A 22,778-nucleotide genomic window follows, 5' to 3' on the forward strand; every position below is an offset into this window, starting at 1 on the left:
TGTCCATAGTTTGTCTCTCAATCTGAGATCATCACACGCCTTTGTCTGTGTTGATGCATCTCTATTTCCTCTAGTATTACCTAAACTATTTAAAAATAATGATTATTAACTAAATTAATTAAAAATTAATAAATTATCCCTCGACTCTGTCCTGCGTGTGTTTTGGGGTTTGTGTGTGTTCTCTGTCCTGCGTGCGATTTGTGGTTTGTGTGTGTTCTCTGTCTCTGCGTGTGTTTTGGGGTTTGTGTGTGTTCTCTGTCCTGCGTGATTTGTGGTTTGTGTGTGTTCTCTGTTGTGTGTTTTGGGGTTTGTGTGTCTCTGTCCTGCTCTGTCCTGTGTGTGTTTTGGGGTTTGTGTGTGTTCTCTGTCCTCGTGTGTTCTCTGTGTGTGATTTGTGGTTTGTGTGTGTTCTGTCCTGCGTGTGTTTTGGGGTTTGTGTGTGTCATCTGTCCTGTGTGTTGTGGTTTGTGTGTGTTCTCTGTCCTGCGTGTGATTTGTGGTTTGTGTGTGTTCTCTGGTGTGTTTTGGGGTTTGTGTGTGTCTGTCCTGTGTGTGATTTGGGGTTTGTGTGTGTTCTCTGTCCTGCGTGTGTTTTGGGGTTTGTGTGTGTTCTCTGTCCTGTGGGTGATTTGGGGTTCCTTCCGTATTTCAGTCATGCAGGAAGTACTGGACTAATCTTTCTAATGACTCAGTTACACTGAAAACAACTGCTTTACAAGTCACTAGTTTGTGTGTCGCGTGTAAAACGACATCACAGCAGTTTCATGCAGCCGTGCTATGATGACTCCGCCCACGTTGAGGAGGTACTAGTAAATGGAAAACAAACCAAACCGTGTAGAGTCGAGCCGTGCTGTGCCGTGCAGGAACTGAGCGGTGGAAAAGCGCCATAACTTTCACCCTGCTGTGAATTGCTTGCTAATTCCTGCTCGACGCAGGAAATTTCAAACCCTTGCTATCCCCTTTAATCTGAAGTCTCTCTGCTTGGCTTAAATATTCACTGCAAAACTACAACAGAGCCGTCACACTTCAGAGCGACATTGCGGCGTCACATTCAGCATCATCTCACTGCACAGCCATCCAAACCAAATTGATGTCGGTTTCTTCATCTTCACTAAATGAACTGCAGTCACAGCTGTGCTCAAAACAGAGCGATATTCTGCTTCTACGTCTTTTGATGTGAGCTCCCGCTGATGCAGCCATCCTAACTAACAGCTACACACTCCTCCTGGAGCATCCAGAAGTCTGAATATTTGCACACACGCTATGGTCCGGGGATCCCCAGAGGTCCTTGAACCCCACTTTGAGAACCACTGATCTATACAGTACGGACATGGACATCAAAGTCCTCAAGACACCCCAGAGAAAACTGGTTAAAGTTTTATTTGACAGCACATTGAGCTATGCCTCGACCTCCTGCTGCTACCTTTATGTTACAGCATCACTTGACAGGATCACACTATGGTCGAGAGTTGAAGGAGGTTAAAAGAAGCTGGAAAACTGAGATCTGCTTAAACTCTCTCTTCTTGGAATTCTAATTTAGTCTATATATTATGACATATATAAGCATATTATATATTAGGACTGGGGAAGGCAGTAATGTCGCTACGCTAACCACTACACACACAGAAGAAGAAGCAGCGGAAAACACAATACACGACGAGCTAACGTGGACACAATGGAGAGAAAGCAGAATTGCAAAAGTAACAACTATTTAAACCACATTTAAATGTAATTTAAATAGACACACTCACAAGCACCTGAGTGTTATACAGATGTTTGCAGGGTTAGGCACACCGGTGACAACTATGTGATGTTAACATCTGTTTCAAAGATCACTTAAAAACTGTGGGGAAGCATTAATAGAAAAATCTATAATTATCAGTAGTTGGAGTTAAGTTAAACACTGACAGCTTTTGTACCAGTGCTGCTCATGGTGAGGTCTTTTGTGTTTGTGTATTGGTTTTGGTTTTTGTGTTTAATCCTGTGACACAAATGTTTTAAAGTCAGGCTTATGTTAGGCCTGAGGAACTGATTCTGAAAGTTAAGATTTTGTTTTTTATTATTATTTAGGTTATGGCTTAAATTCAGTTAGTATTTGTATTATTATTTGTATTATTAGTATCTGTTTTATGGTTTTCAAATTTTATTTAAACGTAATTCTTTCATTATTATTATTATTTGCATAGCCAAAATGAAATGTGCAATCAGATGATTAAAATGTTAGTTAATCAAGTACTTTTCAGTTCAAATTGACACTTTTAAGGATTTCAAGGACCCATTGGAATCCAGTGTGATCTGTGATAAACAGCTGATTCTGAACTTTTTCATTACATTTACAGTTGAATTGCTTTTAATAAACTTACTGTAGTTTGTAAATGAGAGAGATTTAGTATAAATGGGAATTCTGGGACTTTTCACGCTGGTGTCCATGTTTATAAATGTGTGTGTGAATAATACTTTCCAAAACTTTCAGAATTGGTCCAGAGTATACATTTTGGCTAATCAATTGCTCCTATGGGGCAACTGTGAAATCTTACACCACATCTACTAAAAAGATTTCTGGAGTTTCCTGAGAGAACTTTGTTGACATTAAATGTAAACCTAGTCACGCATACGGTAGTTTTTAGCTACTCGCCCTCCCTGTCAGTCTAATGTCTGTGAAATCAAACACAACTGTGAAAGTGAATGACATACACACCTCACAGCCATTGTTACACAATGTCACACTGAAGGAGGAGATATTTGAGTGAGAAGATGGAGGCGGTGACAAAAATTGACATACAACAACAGGGTAGATCTCTGCTGCTGTGTGTGTGTGTGTGCATGTGTTCATTAACCACAGTGAAAATTCATTAGAATTCCTAGTTAAGACAAGTAGTGTAATGGAAAACCCTATAAATGTATAACTGCACTGAAAAAAGAAAATGGTTGACAAACTTAAAGCTATTACTGCAAATGGAAACACCTAAATGATCATTAAGATCATTGAGAAACAAAATTAACCAAGTATGAAGTCAACGCGAACTTAATTCATTTATGTGTTACCAGTTAGAGTAATACCTTCTAGGTGCATCAACCATTTTGTTTTTTTCAGTGTAGTTACACATTTATGGGGTTCCAGTCAGCATTCCAGTCGTTTTTTTCTTTTCTCCAGGATCTTGCTTTACAGAGGCCAACAGAAGCAGTTTCTACAGCACCCCAAACTGGCAACCCAGTTACAGTTTAAGCATCAGCGGCATCCTCTCTGTGCAGTGTAACAGGAAACTCTATCATTTCCCTACAGAGGGACATTCTTTACTGGGTACAATCATTTTTCAAGCACCAGGATTGGTTGTGATTGTTGGACCTTGGGTCTGGCAATAAAGTATAACTGAACTGAACTGAAAAGGTTACTCTTAAAACATACAGTAAGTACAAATATACAGGCTGCATCAATGACACAGTGTGTAATCTGTGTTTCTGTTGGCGTGTGCAATACCTCTTTCTGCTCCCGCCTCGTCCTTCCTCTCCATCAGCAGGTAGCGGGGACTTTCTGGGAGGAAAGGCAGCACACAGAGCTGCAGCACGGCTGGAAACGCCATGAAGGCAAAGAGGAAGTTCCACCTGGACCCCTGCACACAAAATATCTGATCAAACCTCAGGCACAGAAGACAAGTGGGACAGAACAGTGTTTTAGAGCTGTTGTATAACAAGTGGAATAAGTAGAGGCAGATTGTGCCAGCGTGGATTACCATCATTTAAATGCAAAATAACAATCTGTGACGCTATTTGTGGAAAATGGGGAACTGCATGGCTTTTGGCAATTATTGGAATGTGAAAGCTATTTAAGCCCTACATTATTATGTGATGCATTTATATGCACATATTTATTTCAGAGAGACTGAATCTATGAGCTGATCCTGGTACACAATACTGCTTCCCGTTGTGTTCAAGACATTTCAGTTCCAGGGTTGATTGAAGTACGGCACAGTGCTGACTGTGCAGTGTGAGTCCTCTGTGCCCCTAAGAACCAGCATGCACGGTTCCCCTGAAGGCACCACCGGCTCTGTTGTTTATTCTGTCTGTGATCATTGCAATTTGGAATGAAGTGATGCGACTTAAAGCTGGTCTTATATATTAGTGAGCTGTGTTATTGCTGTGTTATACGCTAAATACTTGACACCTGTAGAGGATGTCTTTGATTTTTATTTTATTTCTTTACAGAAAACTGCATACATATTTTCTGGATGTGTTCCAGTAAAGTTAAATAGAAATAATGATCCTCTATTGTCATTATAGCATTTCTAAAACAACAAATCTAATGGCGACCTAAGACTTCTGCACAGTACTGTAAACCCACCCTTTGGCTGATTTAGAAAAAATGCCAAGAAGTGGGCTGAGTATTATAAGTGATTATCACTAAGCTATTACCTGAAACATGGGATTACTGAAAGATGACGTATTTATTAACACACTATTACATTGTTACTACAAGTAAATGCTACAAAAACATTACCTCACTGGTCCAAAATGTTGTGACTGTACTGTTGATGTCAATGTCAATGTCAGAGCACTTGAGTTATTCAAGATAATCCTGATTTTAACTTTTTATTACTAAACTTGAAGTTTTTTGATGACGTTATTACTGACATCATCAAAAGCTTATGTACAAGCAAGCCAAGGACACTGACTGAACAACACGCAGTCAGCACTTTAGCTATGCCTCACTCCACATTACCCCATTCTGTGTGAAAGTGCAGCTCCAGCTATCCGGCACATCTTTGCTTCCAATAATTTACTCGTGTAAATGAGAGCGGTCATAAGCAGACACTGAAGAGGGAGGTGACCTTTGCAGAGAGAATATCAGCCCGTCTGCTGGGGATTCAGTTTTAGAACCCTTACTTCTTTTGTTTGTTTGGGGGGTTTTTTATATCAGAATTGAACACCTTATAAATAATGTAATTGTAATGAACAGCTCAAAGGTATAAAATAAAGTTGTTGGTTTTCTTTAGCCAACTATGCAGAGATGTTCTACAAGCGTGTTGAGCGATTCATTATAGAATTTAGCAGAGGCTCTGCATGGAGGGACGCAGCAGTGCTCCACTTTACATTTAAAATGCATTTTTCCATTTTAGGTCACGCTCACAAGTCCAACAACTAATGAAAGACAGCGTCTACGTTTGCAGCAAAAACCTGCTGTTGTTGTTGATACGGTGACAGACGGGCTGTGACGCTGCAGTCGCTGCAGTACGAGGAACTTCTACATGCTTTTAACTTGATTTAACCTTGATTTTTTTCTTTTGTTTCCCATAATGCATATGCGTGTGATATAAGTGCATGTACTGTAGCGTGTAAGTGCACACGAGAGAATCATTCTTCACACACAAATGTGCTTTTAAACTAATTGAATTTACATTCATTTATTTTACACTCACACTTGTACTTTATCAGCAATTGACAGCGAGTTCATCTAAATCCAAAGGAAAAGCATTTAAAAAAAAAAACACAGGTGTGCTACTCGAGGACCTTTATGACCGTGTACATGACGTTAAAAGCATTTAGTTATATTTTTGGAGTGTGCCCCTCTGAGACATTTATTGAACTATAAAGGTAACCCTGTGTGAGCTGTGCAAATAATCCCGCTGCACAATCCAGACTTCTCTCTGCTGCTGAGTTAGGCGTCGTCTTATCTCCGCTGGAGATTTCTCTTGTGTGCTCTGCACTATGTACATTACTGTATGTGCACCCGAACACATTATTCACCTCACCATGAACCGAGCCCGGCTTTGTTAATGAAAAACTAAAGTCCAGCAAAAGAACAAGCTTTATTTCAATGAACGGGACTATAAAGTCATTCAAATGTATATAGAATTTCAACAATGCATGTATCCATTTTTGTGTAGTTGTGTTACATTTGGGAACACCTAGTTAGTATAATATGAAGCATTACATGTAAGACACTTCTCAATCTTTAATTGTCAGAAGTGTATCAGAAGCTAAAGTTGGCAGTTTTTAACTTCTTCTCCTTCATGTAGGACCTGCTTTTTTCCCCACCAGCTGCACTGCAGAGAACCAGAGAAACTTGACCCAGATAGTCACGACTGCACAGAGATCTGTGGGAACCAAGAACCGTGTGTATAAGACAGCGAGCGACGTCATCCACGTCTCAACCTGTTTTCCCCCACTGCCATCGGCAAAAATACCATTTATTTTTGCTAAGATGAAGAGCTTCTCTCCCCAAGCTGCTGCCTCCAACTCTCTACCTGTCACTCACACACACACACACACACACACACACACACAGTGGATAAACACACACCTTTTAAAAAAGTAAGAACTCAAAATAGGTCTAGTCCATGGTTTTCAACAGAAATATCTTCTTTACTTAAAAAAAGAAATAAAGCCTGGATGCTTGGGACCCAGGTCACTGGCTTGCATTTAGGCAGATTAGAAATAATCCTCATATATATATATATTCTCCTCAATATTTTCAGATTTCCGTTTTCCACGTTCAGAATCTGTAAATAACACAAAATGCTCCTCTATGACACATTATGTGAAAGCCACCATAGTTCCCTGAGGCACATGTGATGCATTCTGCAGTCTCACCATTAGATGTCACTAATTCTTACACACTGGACCTATAGTGCCTGGTCTTTGATGAGAATACCTGTTCACATGGCACTCTTTGAACTATCAAAGTCTGTATACATAAAAGGAAAAATGTTCATTAGTACTTTTAGTAAACATGTTGTACTTTGTTACATGTTGCTGATACAATGAACGACAAAAAAGAATGTTGTCTTGATCCAACTGGCTATAACCCCATTATCTCTCAGAAATCCAAGCCATGACTCGTAGTCGTACCCGTTTACGGCAAACGAAACAGAGCAGACATATGGATTCTCGCTATATTCCACCCGCCTTTGTTTTTCCTTTCAATTATCAGAGGTGAGAACACGGAGGCTGCAGGGTCTTTACCAGCATCCTGTTATTGAGCAAAAGCATTAGAAGAGGACATCACTGGCTTCTGTTGACTTTTCAGACGCATGTAATGAAAATGTCAGGAGGATCAAATGTTTGAGCTTCATCTTTTGGCTCCTCAGCGGATCATCTATCTCCATCTTGTGTCCTCATGTCCTCCTTCACAGCATCCATTAAACCTTCTCTGTGGTCTTCCTCTTTGCTGTCCTTCCGTCACACATCAGCCCTGACACTCGTCTCCTCTTCGCCTACCTCCCCATGCTCTCCCGCGACCCACATGCATGTTATAAAGTCTATACCTGCATATCACAGACTTCCTATATGGGGACCCACTTTTTAAAGATGGCAAACTCATGTGAAATCCCAAAATAAATCCTGACAAGATCACATGTGTGCATAATGTAGTGAACTATTCGTGCCCAGGAGTTGCATCGTAAATGATGTAATTACATCTGTGGTTTACGCGAACTATTCAAAAACACATTCAAAAAGAAAAATAGTTCCTGCACAGACAGCAGATTATGGAGAAGGACCTACTTTCCCATTCTCCAGTCATGTCCCATTGGTCAGGCCTTCACCTGTGAGATGAAAACACATCTGGAGCTGTTGTGTTTGTAAATAAATAAAGACGCTCGCACACACACACACACTCTCACACAAACTGGTTTCCATGACTTCTGAGGACAATACATTGACTTGCATTCATTTCTTGGAGACTTAACTTAACGCTAACCGCTACTAGCCTAACCTCATCTACCAAAAATGTGAAATTCACATGATGCAGATTTGCTTTTTCTCCATAATGTGATTGTGTAAATAGATGTAGGTCCTCACAGACACACACAAATCCCTTCCCCGTGAAATTCTCACACTAAAAAGCTTGGTCAAAACTTCACATTATCTGACTCTTTAGATAGAATCCACCAGGATCAGAAGGAAAGCCCATCAGCCCTCTGGCTATAGTGGTTTGTAATGAATGTCACCTTCTCTCTCCGCCTCTCTTACTCCATCTCACTTTGACAGCTGGCCCTTGCAGGTGTGTGCCGTCCCTTTGTTCAACCACAGGTGTGGGAACTGCTGTTCCAGTGGGAGCGCGGACTTTCTTACTTAAGGAAATGAGAGAAAACTGTTCACAGATCAAAAGGTTGTAATTATTAGTGCATATTACCAGATAGAAATAATCTGCATTTTGACCTTCAATTTATATCCACTTTTTTCGTTATAATACAGTAAAAAGAAAATCATTTTGTAATATGAAGGAAATATTATGATGATACATATTTATAAATCAGTCGCCAAGTAATAGGCTGGTAATAATGGAAGATTTGTGTAGGACCTTTTTACTTTTTAATATGGTAATTAGCCTGGATATCACATGTTTTACTGTAATATTATTACTATTACCACTTATTATATTAACATTGATGATTATAATAAGTAAACATGAGTATACTAGTATCACGTTATTATTGTACTGTGATGTAAATCGTTAAATGACCTTTTCTCACCTAAGAAACTCGGCCTACTGCAAGAGACATATGCACGTCTTCATCTGATCTAATAAAGTGCAATAATCTATTTCCTGGAGAGTCAAAACCAGGAAGAAAGCCCACATCTCACCTGTGTTATAAAATTGATAGTAAAATACTTTTATTGGTCTTTAAGAGCAATAAAACTCAGCATAAACGTCCATAGCCTTTTCATTCCTCATTTTATATACTTTGTGATTTGAATAATTAGACACATTTGTCATGAACACAACATACAGTGTTTACCGCTTTACTTGGACCTAAAGCTGCTTCTGTTATCCTATATTATCAATTTTGCCGTGTGTTGTATTGATTTAATGTTGCATTTCATTGTACACGACGTGAACGTGATAAATCAATTTTGAGACTTTATGGATCCCACACTGGGGAAATGCACTTGTTACAGCAGCAGGGTAAGAAGCAGACAAGCAACACAATACAAAGTATTTATAAAAATAAAAAGGGAAATTCCCTTCATATGACAATACACTTTTTTTGTATCTGAAACCATAGATGTGCGCAAGGATAGAGTATAAAACAAAAAAGAGACCATGAATGTAGCGTCTGAGGCATGTCGATGAGTTCAGCGTGGAGGTTAACGTCAGAGCTTATCACCATTGTGCACCACACGACTAATGAAACAATCCTCCCGTGACAGTTTCACGGCCAGAGGCCAACAAAGCACCACGGTGGCATTATCACCACATATGTGTCACATGTGGACCGTCCCACTATTGTCAGATGACGAGGACGAGGACGGGGATGTCGCCGAAGTGATGGGAATACATAAACAATGGCACATACAGTTCCATGTGATATTTGTAAAGGTGGTGTGTGGATCACCATGATGGATGTGACAATCCAATACTCATACATTTAAAATGAGTATCTCGTCAACACTGCGCCTTCACACCGCGCCCCAGTGTAAATGTCAGGGCAAAGTGACAGTCTAAAAATAACAACCGTAAACTGTGCGAGCTCACTGTCAAACATGGTCGTTCCTGAAGAATAAATTGCGTTTCGGAAACGTGTTTTGTGATATTAATTCAAAAATTCAGACACTGAAGTCAACTTAAAAAGACATTAAATTAAAAAGAAGTGTTTCAGAGGGATGCAACGCAAACCTCACTTCGTAATCAGAAGTCCTGCAGTTTTGCAAGATTAAAAAAATACTCAAATACCGGGCAACAGGATAGCTCGGTTAGTAGAGCCGGCACCAGACTATAACTGTCGGACCCCCCTGTGGTTTTGTCTTGGGCAATTATAGATCGATGATTCAGGAAACTCAATCAGTCGTTTGAAAAGTAATAAAAACATCTCCGGACTTACAAAAGAATACAGAACTAGCAGAGTGATCAACGTTTTTAAAATCAAAGATCAGATGGAGGAGTGACAGAGACACCGCCGATCGCTGCAGCATCCCTATCTCTCTACTCAGCAGGGTACTGCCGTTCTATAGTCTATAGCAAATCATTTCAACACCCTCGATATTAGTATTTAAATGCATAACCCTGAGTGGTATACTGTATATATATGGTATATATATATATATATAAGTATTGCTTACATCATGCCTCTCCCTTTGTCTCTTCGCTCCACTTGTGCAGCCACTTGTGTATTTGTTGTTCTCAGCAGATGCTTTAATAGTGGTTGTACATAATTGTAAGGGTGTAGCCCAGGGGTGTCAAACACACGGCCCGGGGGCCAGATCCGGCCCGCCAGAGGGTCCAATCCGGCCCACAGGATGAATTTGTTAAAATTTCACACTACGATTACAATCTAAACGTCACGTCAAATACAATATTTTTCTCTTCCAGATACCCTGTGACTAAATGTTTGTGCCTTTTTAGAGCCAGTGTAGTACATTTAGAAATTGCACTTATATTTCTCAAGAAATGTCTTGTTTTGTAAAAATATCCTTCATTAAATGTAAAACAAAGGAGAAAAAAAAGCAAGGAGTTCTTGTTGTTCATAGGTTATTATGCTATTATTTTACTATTTTTACTGGTCCGGCCCACTTGAGATCAAATTGTCCTGTATGTGGCCCCTGAACAAAAATGAGTTTGACACCCCTGGTGTAGCCTATAGTACACTATTGTTTCTTTTCCTCAGAGACATGTTGTTCCACTAAGATAATGGAATGTCCATGTGGGCCCCATAAGGGTTGTACTCAAGCTGACAAAATGGGTCCCAAGTGGTTTCGTCCACGCCAGTGTTTGCCCACTACCCACTAAAGCCTGCCCCACACGAGACGATTTTTAAATCTGACTTGATTTTAAAAACCTTTTTTGTTTTAATCCTGAGAAAGCACAGATTATGCGATGCAGTCAAACGACTTCTGCTTCAGCTCATTGTCTTTCATGCTGGAGAGCGTGTACAACGGGGCACAGAGATAAATGACCTGAGCTCCCCTTACTCACCATCGTGTAATGTAAAGTTATAGACCCCTTTGTATTGTATATTAACATTCCAAGGACTTGAACACAGCAGTATGCTTAGTAAAACACGTTTAAACTGCAAACCTTCAGACACAAGGTCACCCTAACACACTGAACATAACTGCCAAGAAAGAAACAATCATATGCTTAAGGGATCCATTTTTAAGACCTGGCCCAAAAACAAAAACTAATGTTTTTCAGGAGTGAAGCACTTTGTTCATTTTACCAATTTGGCTTTCGAAAGCCCATGTGTCTTGTGCAAGCTGTTGTGGGGGTGTGGAGAACATTTCCACCACAGGAAACAAGCTGTGAATGAAAATTCTTGCGGATATCTCATTGGAACAAGGGACAGATTGAACCACTCAAAAGCTCTGCAAGGTAGAAACGTGAGCTTATTGCTCAAGTGGTTTGAGGGGAAGCAATGTCGCTGGAAGGCAAAGTGGAGGGAGATATCCCCCCACAAATCATTTGTCTGGCAAAAACAGGTGAGGGGAAATCATTAAGTGCCAACGGAGGAGTGTGTGTGTGTGTGTTGTCACATGAATGTCAAATTAAAATGATACGATCCTTGAAGCTTTAGAAGTCTGCCACTCACCCATGAGGCTTAATCGTTTCTATTGACCAATGAAAAGTCCCTGGCATTCCAAACTTTATGGCTACTGAACACCTTGATGTCTCACCGTGTCCCTGAGTCCCCGGAGACACAGGAATTCAGTAGGAACTGAAATGGAACCAAGTGTGTGAGGTCAAGTGTGGTTATGTGAAGTACTGACACACGCCAACAGTTCTGGAACCGACCCTGGCTCGCCCTCTGTTCCATGAACCAGACATGGCTGCCAGTGGAGACAAATTGGGTTTTCCAAAGGAGTTTCCCAACCTTTTATGTTAAGATTTCGTGTGTTAAAAATGCATAAAATCAAGTTTTAATTCATCGACAAAAGTCTTGGAAGTGACTTGATCTGAGGTGTTGCAGATAAGGCTGTAAATTCATGGGCAAATATGCTCTTGACCCAATTTATCGTGTGATTTGGGTCACTACGGTTTGCATCTTTAAAAAGTGGGTCCTCGTATTGAAGGTTTGGTAAGCACTTTTCTAAAGTGGCTTCAGATTTGGAAGGGTCGCTTCCATTAGCGTGCAGTGCTAACAGTTAGTTAGTTACAACATTGTAAAATGAACTAGCTACCAGGCAAAGTAACAACTGCATTCACTTTTTTTTTTTTTTAGTTCAAATGTGTCAAAAAAAATTGACCCCCATTAAACTTTAAATTTAACTGTATGTTCAATTATTTATTTATTTTATTATTTTGTTTGAATATTAAATATGTTTAATGGATGAAATGGACACTTAATAGAATCAATGATTACATTATTGTCGGTGTTATCTTTACTATGTTTAGAATAGTAGAACAATGAAACACAACACATGTACTTTCAGTTTGGAAATGGAGCTGTGAATAGTCCTCTACGTTTTCAGTATGTCAATAATCTAATAAAGATAATATTTATTATATTATATACACATGCTGTGAATAGTCTTCTACATTTGTGATATGTTAATAAGACAATATATATATATATGAGTTTCTACCTCCTTTCAAACATGAGTGTGTTGTCTTCTTTGTCTTTTGTATGCATTACATGTTTGGAAACAAAAGATAAAGAATGGTGTTGATATGTATCAATGCATATGACTCACTCACTTACTCACTCACTGTCTACCACTTTATCCTCCACATGAGGGTCATGAGGGGCCGGAGCCAATTCCAGCGGACACAGTTTCCCTACGCAGATTTGATTCTGCTTGTTCGTGTGTTGTGTTATTGAAAGGAGGAAAAATAAGCTGTCACTGTCTTGAACAGTGATGGATTCACAAGGTTCCGATGAGCTCGACAGAGAACGACACTCACCTGACCCAGCAGCTCCGGCAGACCCAGAGCTTGTCCTGTGAAGACTCCCAAGCAGATCAGTATGGAATTGAACTGACCAATCAAGCCCCTGACGTGTCTTGGGGAAATTTCCCCCAGGTACATGGGGAGGGCACTGAGAGCGACACCTGAGAAACAGAAACAAAGTAGTAATTATGCAACTTCTAACGGTCAAATGTATTAGTATATGATCTGTATTTATATCATGCTTTTATAGTCTTGATGATCACTCAAAACCAGCCATACAAGATCAGGGATCACCTTGAAATTGACTCCTTGGGAAAATGTTTACTGACGTTATAAAACAAGTGAGAAGTAGAAGCTCATTTTCATTTTCGCTCCATGGTGTCCAACTGCGACCTCTGTCCGACCTCCTACACTTCACTTTCAGACGCGGTTTCTGTTGGTGAGTAAATAAAGTCTTACCGGAGTCCAAGCCCATTATGAGACGACCGATGATGAGCATCTCAAAGGATTTTGCAGTCTCACCCAGAGAGAGCAGCAGTGCAGCGATGACAGCGAAGACGTTATTCAGCAGCAGGGTTCCTTTCCTGCAGTCAGAGAGAGAAACGCATCACTTTTGTATGAGCAGGACAGACTGACGCCATTCCACTGTGGATACCCACAGTTTCAACAGGATAAAGACATGAATAAGGTTATCTGTGAGAGCTGAGTGAGGGAGAGTAGGGATGTGATGTGGTACAGAATCGGATTCCTAAACTGAAGAGTTGTATTATCGAGAGTGTGTGAAGGGAAAAGGTGTTTTCCTGTAGACTGCGGTTGTTGCCTGCAGCAGTCACGGTGTGTGATCTGTCTTCTCTTCTCACAATACAGTCGACTCACTATTATGATTATCTCTACAGCAGTCAGGGCCCGATATGATCTGAAAGCTTCTTTGCTCAACTCTGCCCAAAGAATCACTTCCAGTGACTTTGACTCTTTTTTGTTTTTTTCTCTGTGTACAGTAATAGAACAAAAACTAAGAGCAAGCATTCAGACTTTGAAATGCACTTGCTGACTCACTGAAGCAATTTTCCTCTTGGATTGCTCACTTTGTTCTCATCTGCTAATATATTTCCAAGTCTTCTCCCTGGATATGAATGTCAACCGTTTTAATAAACTGTGCAAAAGCAGCATCTGGTTCACAGATGAAGAGAATGTGGAGGAAGAATGAATAATATACGCTTCAGCCTAATTAACTCATGGAGGATCGACACCTGAGAACGCCAAGGTGAATCGTAAAGGCGTTCTAATTTTCTCAAACGTCTTCCGCCACTCCCAGATTGACATCCACATCATTAGTGGGTAATGGGTTCCTTTGAAAGTATACAATATCAGAGCAGTGGCATTGTCAGTGCTGGAGCCTCTCCCCGGGGGAATAGATGGGCGTGTAAGGCTCTGCAGTGAGTGAACCACGGGCAGTGAAACCTGAAAAAACACATCACTTTCTGAGTATGTGTCAGTACCTCACACACCGAGACTTAAAGATAAAGATATATATACAGTATTTCCCTTTTAACAGCCTGACAGAGAAAGAAGAAAGCCAATGGAAAGGAACATGAGAATTAAGCCTGTCAATATTGACTGAAAGTAGTCGAGATTCCTGCTGTTTGTGACCAATGTCACATAATGTATCCTGTTTTTAGTGGTATAATCATATACATATATATATGTATGGGTGATTCTTCAACTATAGTCGATAAACATGGCCTTTAATGTGTGGTTTTTGCTTATATTTCCTTGTCCCTGGGCCAGATTTTGGACATTCACCCCTTCTTAATATTGAATTAAAATGCGTTTAATCTTCTTCCCTGACGCCCCCTGTACCGGGGGCAGACTCACGCACTGTGTCACATACGTATCAAAGGCATGTTTACCTTTGCTCATTCTTGACATGCTACATACCCACAGAAATCTCAGAAACTCGGCTAAAAGTTGCTCTTCTTATGTTCACCAAACACAGACTAAACGGCAATTGATCGAACCAACACAAGCCGAAAACACCGTAACAGTCAATCAGCGTAGTCATGTAAAAAAAAAAAAGTCTGCTCAACAATAGAGACTCCACAGCTATTTTCACTGGAACAAAACCGATTCTAACGGAGAACTAGACTTCCCAGCATGCTTTGGGGACTGCTCCTTGTCTGATTGGCCATTCCAGACGGACATTAGCTCGTTTCGATTGGAGATGGGCGAATGTCCATCAAACTACGTCATACACATTTGCGTCCTTCTGACGTGCGGAGCTATGGCCCTGAACCATGGATGTATTATAAGAAGTGGATGTAGCTCCGTCCCCTCTGCCTTGAAGACAATTTTGTCATGGTGGCCGCGTGTGGTACTGCAACAAAAAATACTCAAAAAGCAATTTTCCCATTGACCACAATAGTAAAAGAGACGCCTATAAAACTGTTCTCCTCGAGATGTGGACACAGGCATGTGTAGATCTTTATATTCTATATTCTTAATTCATGGAGTTCATACAGACATCGTGAACACGGGGCTTGTGACGGTGGAGCTGTGACCGTGTGATGCACTGAGACCTGCGGTCACTGGCTGCTATCGGTTCATAAAGTTACTGATAAATGTGATGAACGCATGGATCAGAGTGAAAGAATCTGGAGTTATAATTACGTTGAAGTCGTTGTTATTGTTCCTAATAATATGACCGTGAGTCTGCAGGTTTTCTGGCCTGACTTTATTTTAATGTTTTATGATTATTATATTTACCATAAATTTTAAGTATAATAATAAGTTAGCTTTATTTGTAAACCACCTACAAAAACAGTTACTTTGCACATGACTTCCATGAGTTTTTAAGCTCCTAATGCACATTTTTAAAGGTGATATTAATTTTAAAATGAAATATTTCTTTGGGCGAGGGAAAAAATCCTTCATTTATGGTGGGTCCCATCTGCATTTACTCTGGCACAGTGGTATCTACAGTGGAATCTCAAGTGTTATCTTTATTTTGATAATTCACATAGAGCTTGATTGATTGTAGAGATATACTCTCTCTATATATATTAGTTTGGGACCCCAAAAAGAGGGTCAGTGAAGAAGAGGCTAAATATTATCTTTATTAACAAAAGACATATAAATTCCTACTTAACTGAAATGTATCATGTGTTATAAGATGTATTGTAGTCATGTGACAGGAGAACACATGGCAGCAGAGCAGAGTTAGCTGCATGACAGGAACAGAAATAGGAACATATCAAAGTACATTTTTGCTAAATCAAGAATATGTTTATTGGACGTCATTTCCAAACAGCTCATATTTCCTTTAAATGTATAAATAATGACAAAAATAGGATTTTATATTGTGTATTTTGTGAATATTTAAGGCTAAAACAGAAGTTAGCATGCTAATATTTCATGAGATTTAAAAAAAACAAACAATATATCCTTATATTACATCTGTATATTAGTAAGTACATATGTCTTATATGTCCCCAATCAGCTGAAGAAGAAATCTTTCAGATATACGCACCTTCCGAGTATTCTGAGCAACACAGAGACGAACAGTGCTCCCAGAAGGCCTCCGATGGCAAATATGGAAACTGTGATGGACCAGAGGAAGGTAACGGTCTCTTCTTTAATTGGCTCCCCATATCGCTCCATCCATGTGGTGTTGTAGAAAACTTTGATGTGCTGCAACACAAACAGAGGCAGAGAATTGATTTCTTCATTTCATTTCAATTATTATGTATGAAATAATTGATTAATGGGTTTGAATGTAAAGAATTAAAACAAGTTTCTGTGATTTTTCAGCTTCTTAAAAGGTGAATATGTTCTGGTTTCTTTGCTCCACGTAACAAAGAAATCATTCAAACTTCATTTTTTGGACAAAAACAAGACATTTGAGAACATCATCTTTTCCAGGTTTTGAGAAACACTGATCAATATTTTTACACATTTATGGTCTAAAGAAAGCACTTCATTAATGGAGAAAATAATTGAGAGATGAATCGATTCTTTTATTATTTACCCAGTAACATATCTTATCTTTATGAATCACCATGTTTATAGTTTCAGTGATTAGAGCAGATGACGGACAAAGGTAGAGAGGGGGTGGGAAAGAAAAGATGTCATGTGACATTATTGACTTTTAGCAGAACATTTGGACATAGCATGAATTGTTGTATTTCATTACCCCAGAATTGATATCATGAGAAGGGTCAGCTCTACAGAGGCGGCCATTTTGGATCAAAATTTCATAATAGCACACAATGGAGAAACGAAACATCTTTAGACCTTTGACGCGAATCGAAGGCTACAACACACCTGTAGGAGGAGAGTGAGGTAAAAGATATTCAGCTGCAACATGAAACTTCACCAATACATTGCTATAGTGTATTTTACACACTGTACCTTTAAGGCTTTGAACATTAACTAGTGTTGCTTGATCTGATATCTCTTGCATTTCTTACCCAAACAACATTCATTTTGCAAATAACAGACTGACAGACGTCCCTTGCATTTAGGTGGTGAATAAATCCTCTCATTAACTTACACTGGTACAGCTGTGGTTAACTAACTAACTGTCGTACAAATGCTCATCCAGTGACAAAATGACGTCTTCTGCTTTGACAACTGCATCTATCACCGGTAACTGACTGGTAACACCTGAATGAATGAAGTGCATTCAAACGAGCGTTAGCGAGGATCAGAGCAGTGGTAGGTGGAACAGAGTCAGAGGATCAATGCCGTTAAACATTGGTCCTCCCCAACTCTTCCTCCTCCGCAGGTAAGAAAGCCGAGTCAGCGTAGTTAGCCTGACGCGCCGCAAACCACAGACCACCCTCAGGGGAGTCAGCAGTTTTGCTGCACTTTGTTGGGAACGATGCTCTGCTAAATGTGCTACTTTGCCTGCAGAGGAGGAAGAAGTCTGTCAGGGGCTCTCGTCTCAGTTCCCTCTTCTCCGCACTTGCGGATGTGGATGAGAAGACTGAGGCTGTAGCCATAAGTTCTACGCTTCCAGTGAACGGTGAGGATAGCGATGAGTCATGTTTTGGGCTATTCATTTCTTTCTTTGTAGGAGCAGAATACATGTTACACAGTTGGAAAATGATGTCTTTGAAGTTTAAATTGGAACTACCCTAATTTCACAGCTTCAGAGTCTGTGTGATAGTTGAATGTGTTGTTGCGAGGAGATTGGAGGATGCCTCCACTCCTCCACCTGTCTGTTAGCGGAAAACCACCAGGGGTCCTCAGAATCTGTAACTTTACCTTTTCTTACAGCTGTAGTGTGTAACTTTTAATCAAAAACAAACCATTGTCGAATGAGTTCACACAGTGCTGATTAACCCCCTCAGCTCCACCTGACTCTCTGTGTTCCACTGACATTCCTGTCCTGCACAGGATTAACGTCACTGGTTAATGCAGTGATCAAACTTTTTCTGGTGGGCCCTCCCGGGGGCCCCACAGTTTTCTTTTTGCCCCTCGAAACGTCTCTATTATCCAAACCTTGTCACCAGTGTAGGTTTTGTAGTGGTACGTCACTTAAATGAGTCCAGCTTACAGCGAGACCAAAAGTTCCGCCTGCTAAACTTTAGTTAGGACTTAAAAAAAAAAAACAGACCTCTCTGGAGAGTCTCCAGGCCCCCCCAGGAGGGCCCCCCAGTTTGAAAGAGGCTGGATTAATGTCACGACCAGGCTAGAAAGATATTTGATGGCCCATGTGGCAACAATTAAAATTCTGACCATGCATGTTTAATGGCAGACATAAAGTATTTTTGAACAAGAAGTTTTCATTGAATTCTGGAAAACAAACATTCCACAAACTGTAAACTGAATAATAATCAATAAATAATGAAAATAAGGGAAATAAGTGTGACGTATGAAAAGACTGTCCAAGTCTTTGTGACAACTATCAATCCTCATCAACCTCGTGTCTTTGTCCTCAGTGAAACGGCTTCTTTGGGCTGTTTTGATTCAGTTTTGGAGCGAGAATCTGCTCAGACATGGGGAATTATGGTTGAGATCTTCCCCAGCTTCGCCCCAGTCAGGGTAGATTTGCCCGAAATCCCTTATGACTGTTTCACAAGCAGTTTGGAAATCCAGGCCTCCATACCCACGCAGAGCTGTCATCAGTGGCTCCGCCTCTCTCTGTGCGTCCGAGCTACACATTTATCGGTCTACTTGGGTCACATGACCACATGATGACACGTGAAACTCTCGACGAGATAGAATAAAAAAATCATTTTTTTAGGTATCTGAATATTTAATACTTAATCATTGATGTCATTATTTGGCATTTTGGCCTTTGATGATTTTATATTCCATAGCATTTCCAAGTACGTAGTATGGAAGTATCCCAGACCACTAGAGTCCGCTGTGATAAAAGTAATTAAAAGTGGATTTTTAACTGAATCGCATAAAACACATGCAGTGACTGTGTGTAACTGTAGACAACGTACCACTCTATTTTAATGATCTTCTTCCCACTGTCTCCCAGCTTGAAGTCAGGCACAAGGGAACATGTGGAAATACCGATTAATAATCCAGCCAAGATGATGGCTTTGCCCCCATCGTCTCCTTCATGCCTTAAATAAATATTTAACCGTCTCAGCTCCACGTCAGATGAACATTGGCTCACAGTTGAAGGTAAACCTCATGTGCATGTAAGGAGAGTGCAGGTAAGCAGAGTTTATATGCTGTGCATTAATACTGTGGTTTGCTGTGACAGGGGCTGATTATAGCTCTGTGATAAATGGAGCATGGAGTTTATTTTCAGTTAGTTTCATTGTTATAAACACAGGCACTTCTGGTGAGCCTGTATTTCCCTGTTATTCATTTACAGCTGAGAATGAGTTGGCAGCATAGTGCAGAGTCTTAATGAACTCCATTCAGGCAGACAAGTAGCTTGTTGTTTTATTGTAAACGACTTGAAATAGCTGCAGAAGCTACTGTGCAGAGGCAGTAGAACTTGACAGGAGCTACTGAATTAATGAGCAATGGTACTTCCTCCTCAGCTGTGCATCAGTGGCATTTTTGAATTGTGTGCAAGCCAGACTTAACCTTGATCATTTAAAACAGTCGTTCTCAGAGACCTCTTTGGCTTGCAAATAAACTTTCCTGAATTCTTTCCAACCTTTTAAAGAACACATGCACAGAATGTGATGGAATCCAGAGCACTTATATCCTCCTTTAAACTCGCTATTGGCATTCTGATTGATCAATTATTAAGTTAATTATTAATCTTAATCCTTCTTTTGATGATTTGTTTCCCTAGGAATTGTAAGTAATTTAATGATCAATTAAAACCTGTATGCGCTGCATGAGTCGTTTGAGCCGAGAGTCATTGCAGATTAAACACAGTCCAATTAGTCAAGATTGTGTTTAACCCCAGGATTATATGTATGTTGACCAGTGGGAACAAGTTTAACCAAAGCATCAGAAATAAAGACCAGGCCAGTGTTTGTACCAGGAAATGTCCGAAACTGATGGTAATAACTTTTGATGTGTTTGTGACCAGGGGCAGAAGTTTGATAGCTGGCATTTTTTATGAACCATCTATATTTCATTGTCATTCTCCTGCAGCTGATGGGTTTAGGACAAATTGTAGATGATGAGCATCACAGTTATGTGGAAACATTTCTCTACTCTACTGTTCCATAATTGCACAGCGAGCAAATCCCAGAAATCACACAATTACCAGTTTGACTCACAGGTCACATCTCTGATTCTGTTCATCTCTGATTCTGATTATTTCTCATCTGTCCAACAGTTTCTGTTTCGTGAAGATTGTCAATTTGTCAGCACATGATGTCATTAAAAGAAAAATCCCCACTGTGACTGCAGATTTCTCTCAAGATTCTAGTGAAGGAAGCAGCAAAGACTTCTTTTAGCACATGAAAGCAGCTGGCATCATAACGAGATGTGGGAAGACACGTTTCTCTCTCTGTGCAGTGTCTTTTTTCCTGTGCATTTTCCTGTTAATCATTATTCACAGCCCATAGCAGCAGGTAACAGACAGCACATTGCTGACGAATTCAGTTTCTTTTAGCTGTTCCCTTTCCCTCACCTGTATTCCCTCCTTACCAAAGAACTGAAATAGAAACAGACACTTCACTTCGACTGTAGCCCTCATAACTATTGTTTATAGACTATGAGGGTGGGAAGTTCAAAGGCTGACTAAGAAGGAGTAATGCCAGAGCAATTAAAGTGCATTGTTTTCTTCCAAATAAACCAACATTTGATAGCTAATTACGGACTGAGAAATTAGTGGTAGAGACCATGTTTTGTGAACAGCACACAAAGCGTTACCATACATCTGCAGAAAAATGGTTTAGCTCCCAAGGACATTCATGCTGATATGGTTGTTACATCAGGAGATGATACAGCTTTATCAACTGTGCAGTAGTGGGTCACTGACAACTTCTCACTTGGCAAGACCAGGATACCATCCGTCATAGAGAAACCGGTGAAGAGCCTGGGGAAGGTTTTCGACTGCAGCCTGAGAGACACGGCAGCCATCTGGTCTACCAACCAAAATCTGGAAACTTGGCTGGCCTCAGTGGACAAATCAGGCCTTCCAGGCAAGTTCAAGGCCTGGATTTACCAACATGGCATCCTCCCAAGGATCCTCTGGCCCCTCTTGGTCTACGTAGTCCCAATCTCCACAGTTGAGGGCAGTCAGTAACTGCGGAGGTGGCTGGGTCTACCTCGGCACTTGAGCAGCATCGCCCTGTACGGGCAGAGCAACATCCTGAGGCTCCTCAACAGTCTGAATGAGGAGTTCATGATGAGCCGCACAAGTGAGGTGATGCAATACCAAGAGTTCTCTGACCACAAGGTCTCTCAGGCTGGGATTGAAGTCCATGATGTTCTGCCAAGCCCATCCAACTTGTTCTGCTGGGGGAAGGGGGACTCACCAGCCTGCACTCTGTGCCAAAAGAGAGGGACCCTGGAGCACATTTTGAGCTGCTGTCCAAATGCCCTAGACGTCGGGCGCGACCGCTGGCCTCATGACCATGTCTTGAGGGCTATAGCAAACACCATCTGCAGTGGAAGAAGCCACCAGTTACAGCTAGAACTGCCTCCTCTAGCCTCCTGGCAACGGCAAAAGATTGGGAGCTCAGAGTTGACCTGGGGAAACACCTGAAAATGCTGCCACAACAACTCTCATGCCGGATTTGGTCCTAACCTCAGCAACATCTAAGCAGATTGTTCTCCTGGAGCTCACTGTCCCCTGGGAGGACCACAAGGAGGCCAACAAGAGGAAGAGGGCCAAATATGCTGCGCTGGGGGAGGAGTGCCAGCGCAACGGGTGGAGAGCCAGATGCCAGTCCATTGAGGTGGGATGCAGAGGGTTCGCAGGTCAGTCCCTCTGCAGGGCCTATTACAAGCTAGGCGTCACTGGAGTCAGAAGGCGAAGGGCCATTAAGGAGGCCACTGAAGCAGAGGAAGTTGCTTCAAGGTGACTGTGGATCAGGAGAGGAGATAAGTGGGTGGGGTAGCGCTACCTGGGCACAAGCCGGGGCTTGATCACCCCCGGCTGGGTCGCCTGGACGAGAGGGTATGATGTTTGAAAGACCCGAAACACAAAAGGACTCCAGGTAACATCACTGAGGATGTGTCCAGGTTGCATCATAGTTGGTGTATGTCACTAACAAACTGACAGAAAGTATAATGAAGTACCTTGGAGTATGAATACCAAAAGATTTAACTACCATTGATGACCACAATTATACTTCCATAACAGCTGATATTAAGGCAGACTTAAACCGCTGGTCCCTGTTACTGACAAATATGTACAACCGGATAGAAATAATTAAGATGAACGGGCTGCCCCGTCTCCTGTACCTCTTCCAGTCGTTGAGATTCCACCAAAGCAATTTAATGAAAGGAATAAGATGATATCTACTTTTATTTGGGCAAAACAAAGGCCTTAGATATCAGACACTACAGTTGCCCA

At 40.9% G+C, this 22,778-nt stretch overlaps 1 protein-coding gene across 3 annotated transcripts in view; it reads right to left on the reverse strand.

Moving 5' to 3' along the window:
• slc2a9l2 (solute carrier family 2 member 9, like 2) overlaps window positions 1-22,778 on the reverse strand; it is a 121,356-nt gene that overhangs the window by 82,349 nt on the left and 16,229 nt on the right. For all 3 annotated transcript variants that reach the window (XM_044024826.1, XM_044024828.1, XM_044024827.1), the window contains exons 4-7: window positions 16,350-16,510; window positions 13,283-13,407; window positions 12,839-12,984; window positions 3,479-3,611 (exon numbers count right to left, since the gene is read on the reverse strand). In XM_044024826.1, the coding sequence (XP_043880761.1) occupies window positions 3,479-3,611; window positions 12,839-12,984; window positions 13,283-13,407; window positions 16,350-16,510 (565 nt within the window). The remainder of the gene's footprint in view (window positions 1-3,478; window positions 3,612-12,838; window positions 12,985-13,282; window positions 13,408-16,349; window positions 16,511-22,778) is intronic.

Source organism: Solea senegalensis, linkage group LG4 (genome assembly GCF_019176455.1).
Source record: "Solea senegalensis isolate Sse05_10M linkage group LG4, IFAPA_SoseM_1, whole genome shotgun sequence".
Lineage (NCBI taxonomy): Eukaryota > Metazoa > Chordata > Actinopteri > Pleuronectiformes > Soleidae > Solea > Solea senegalensis.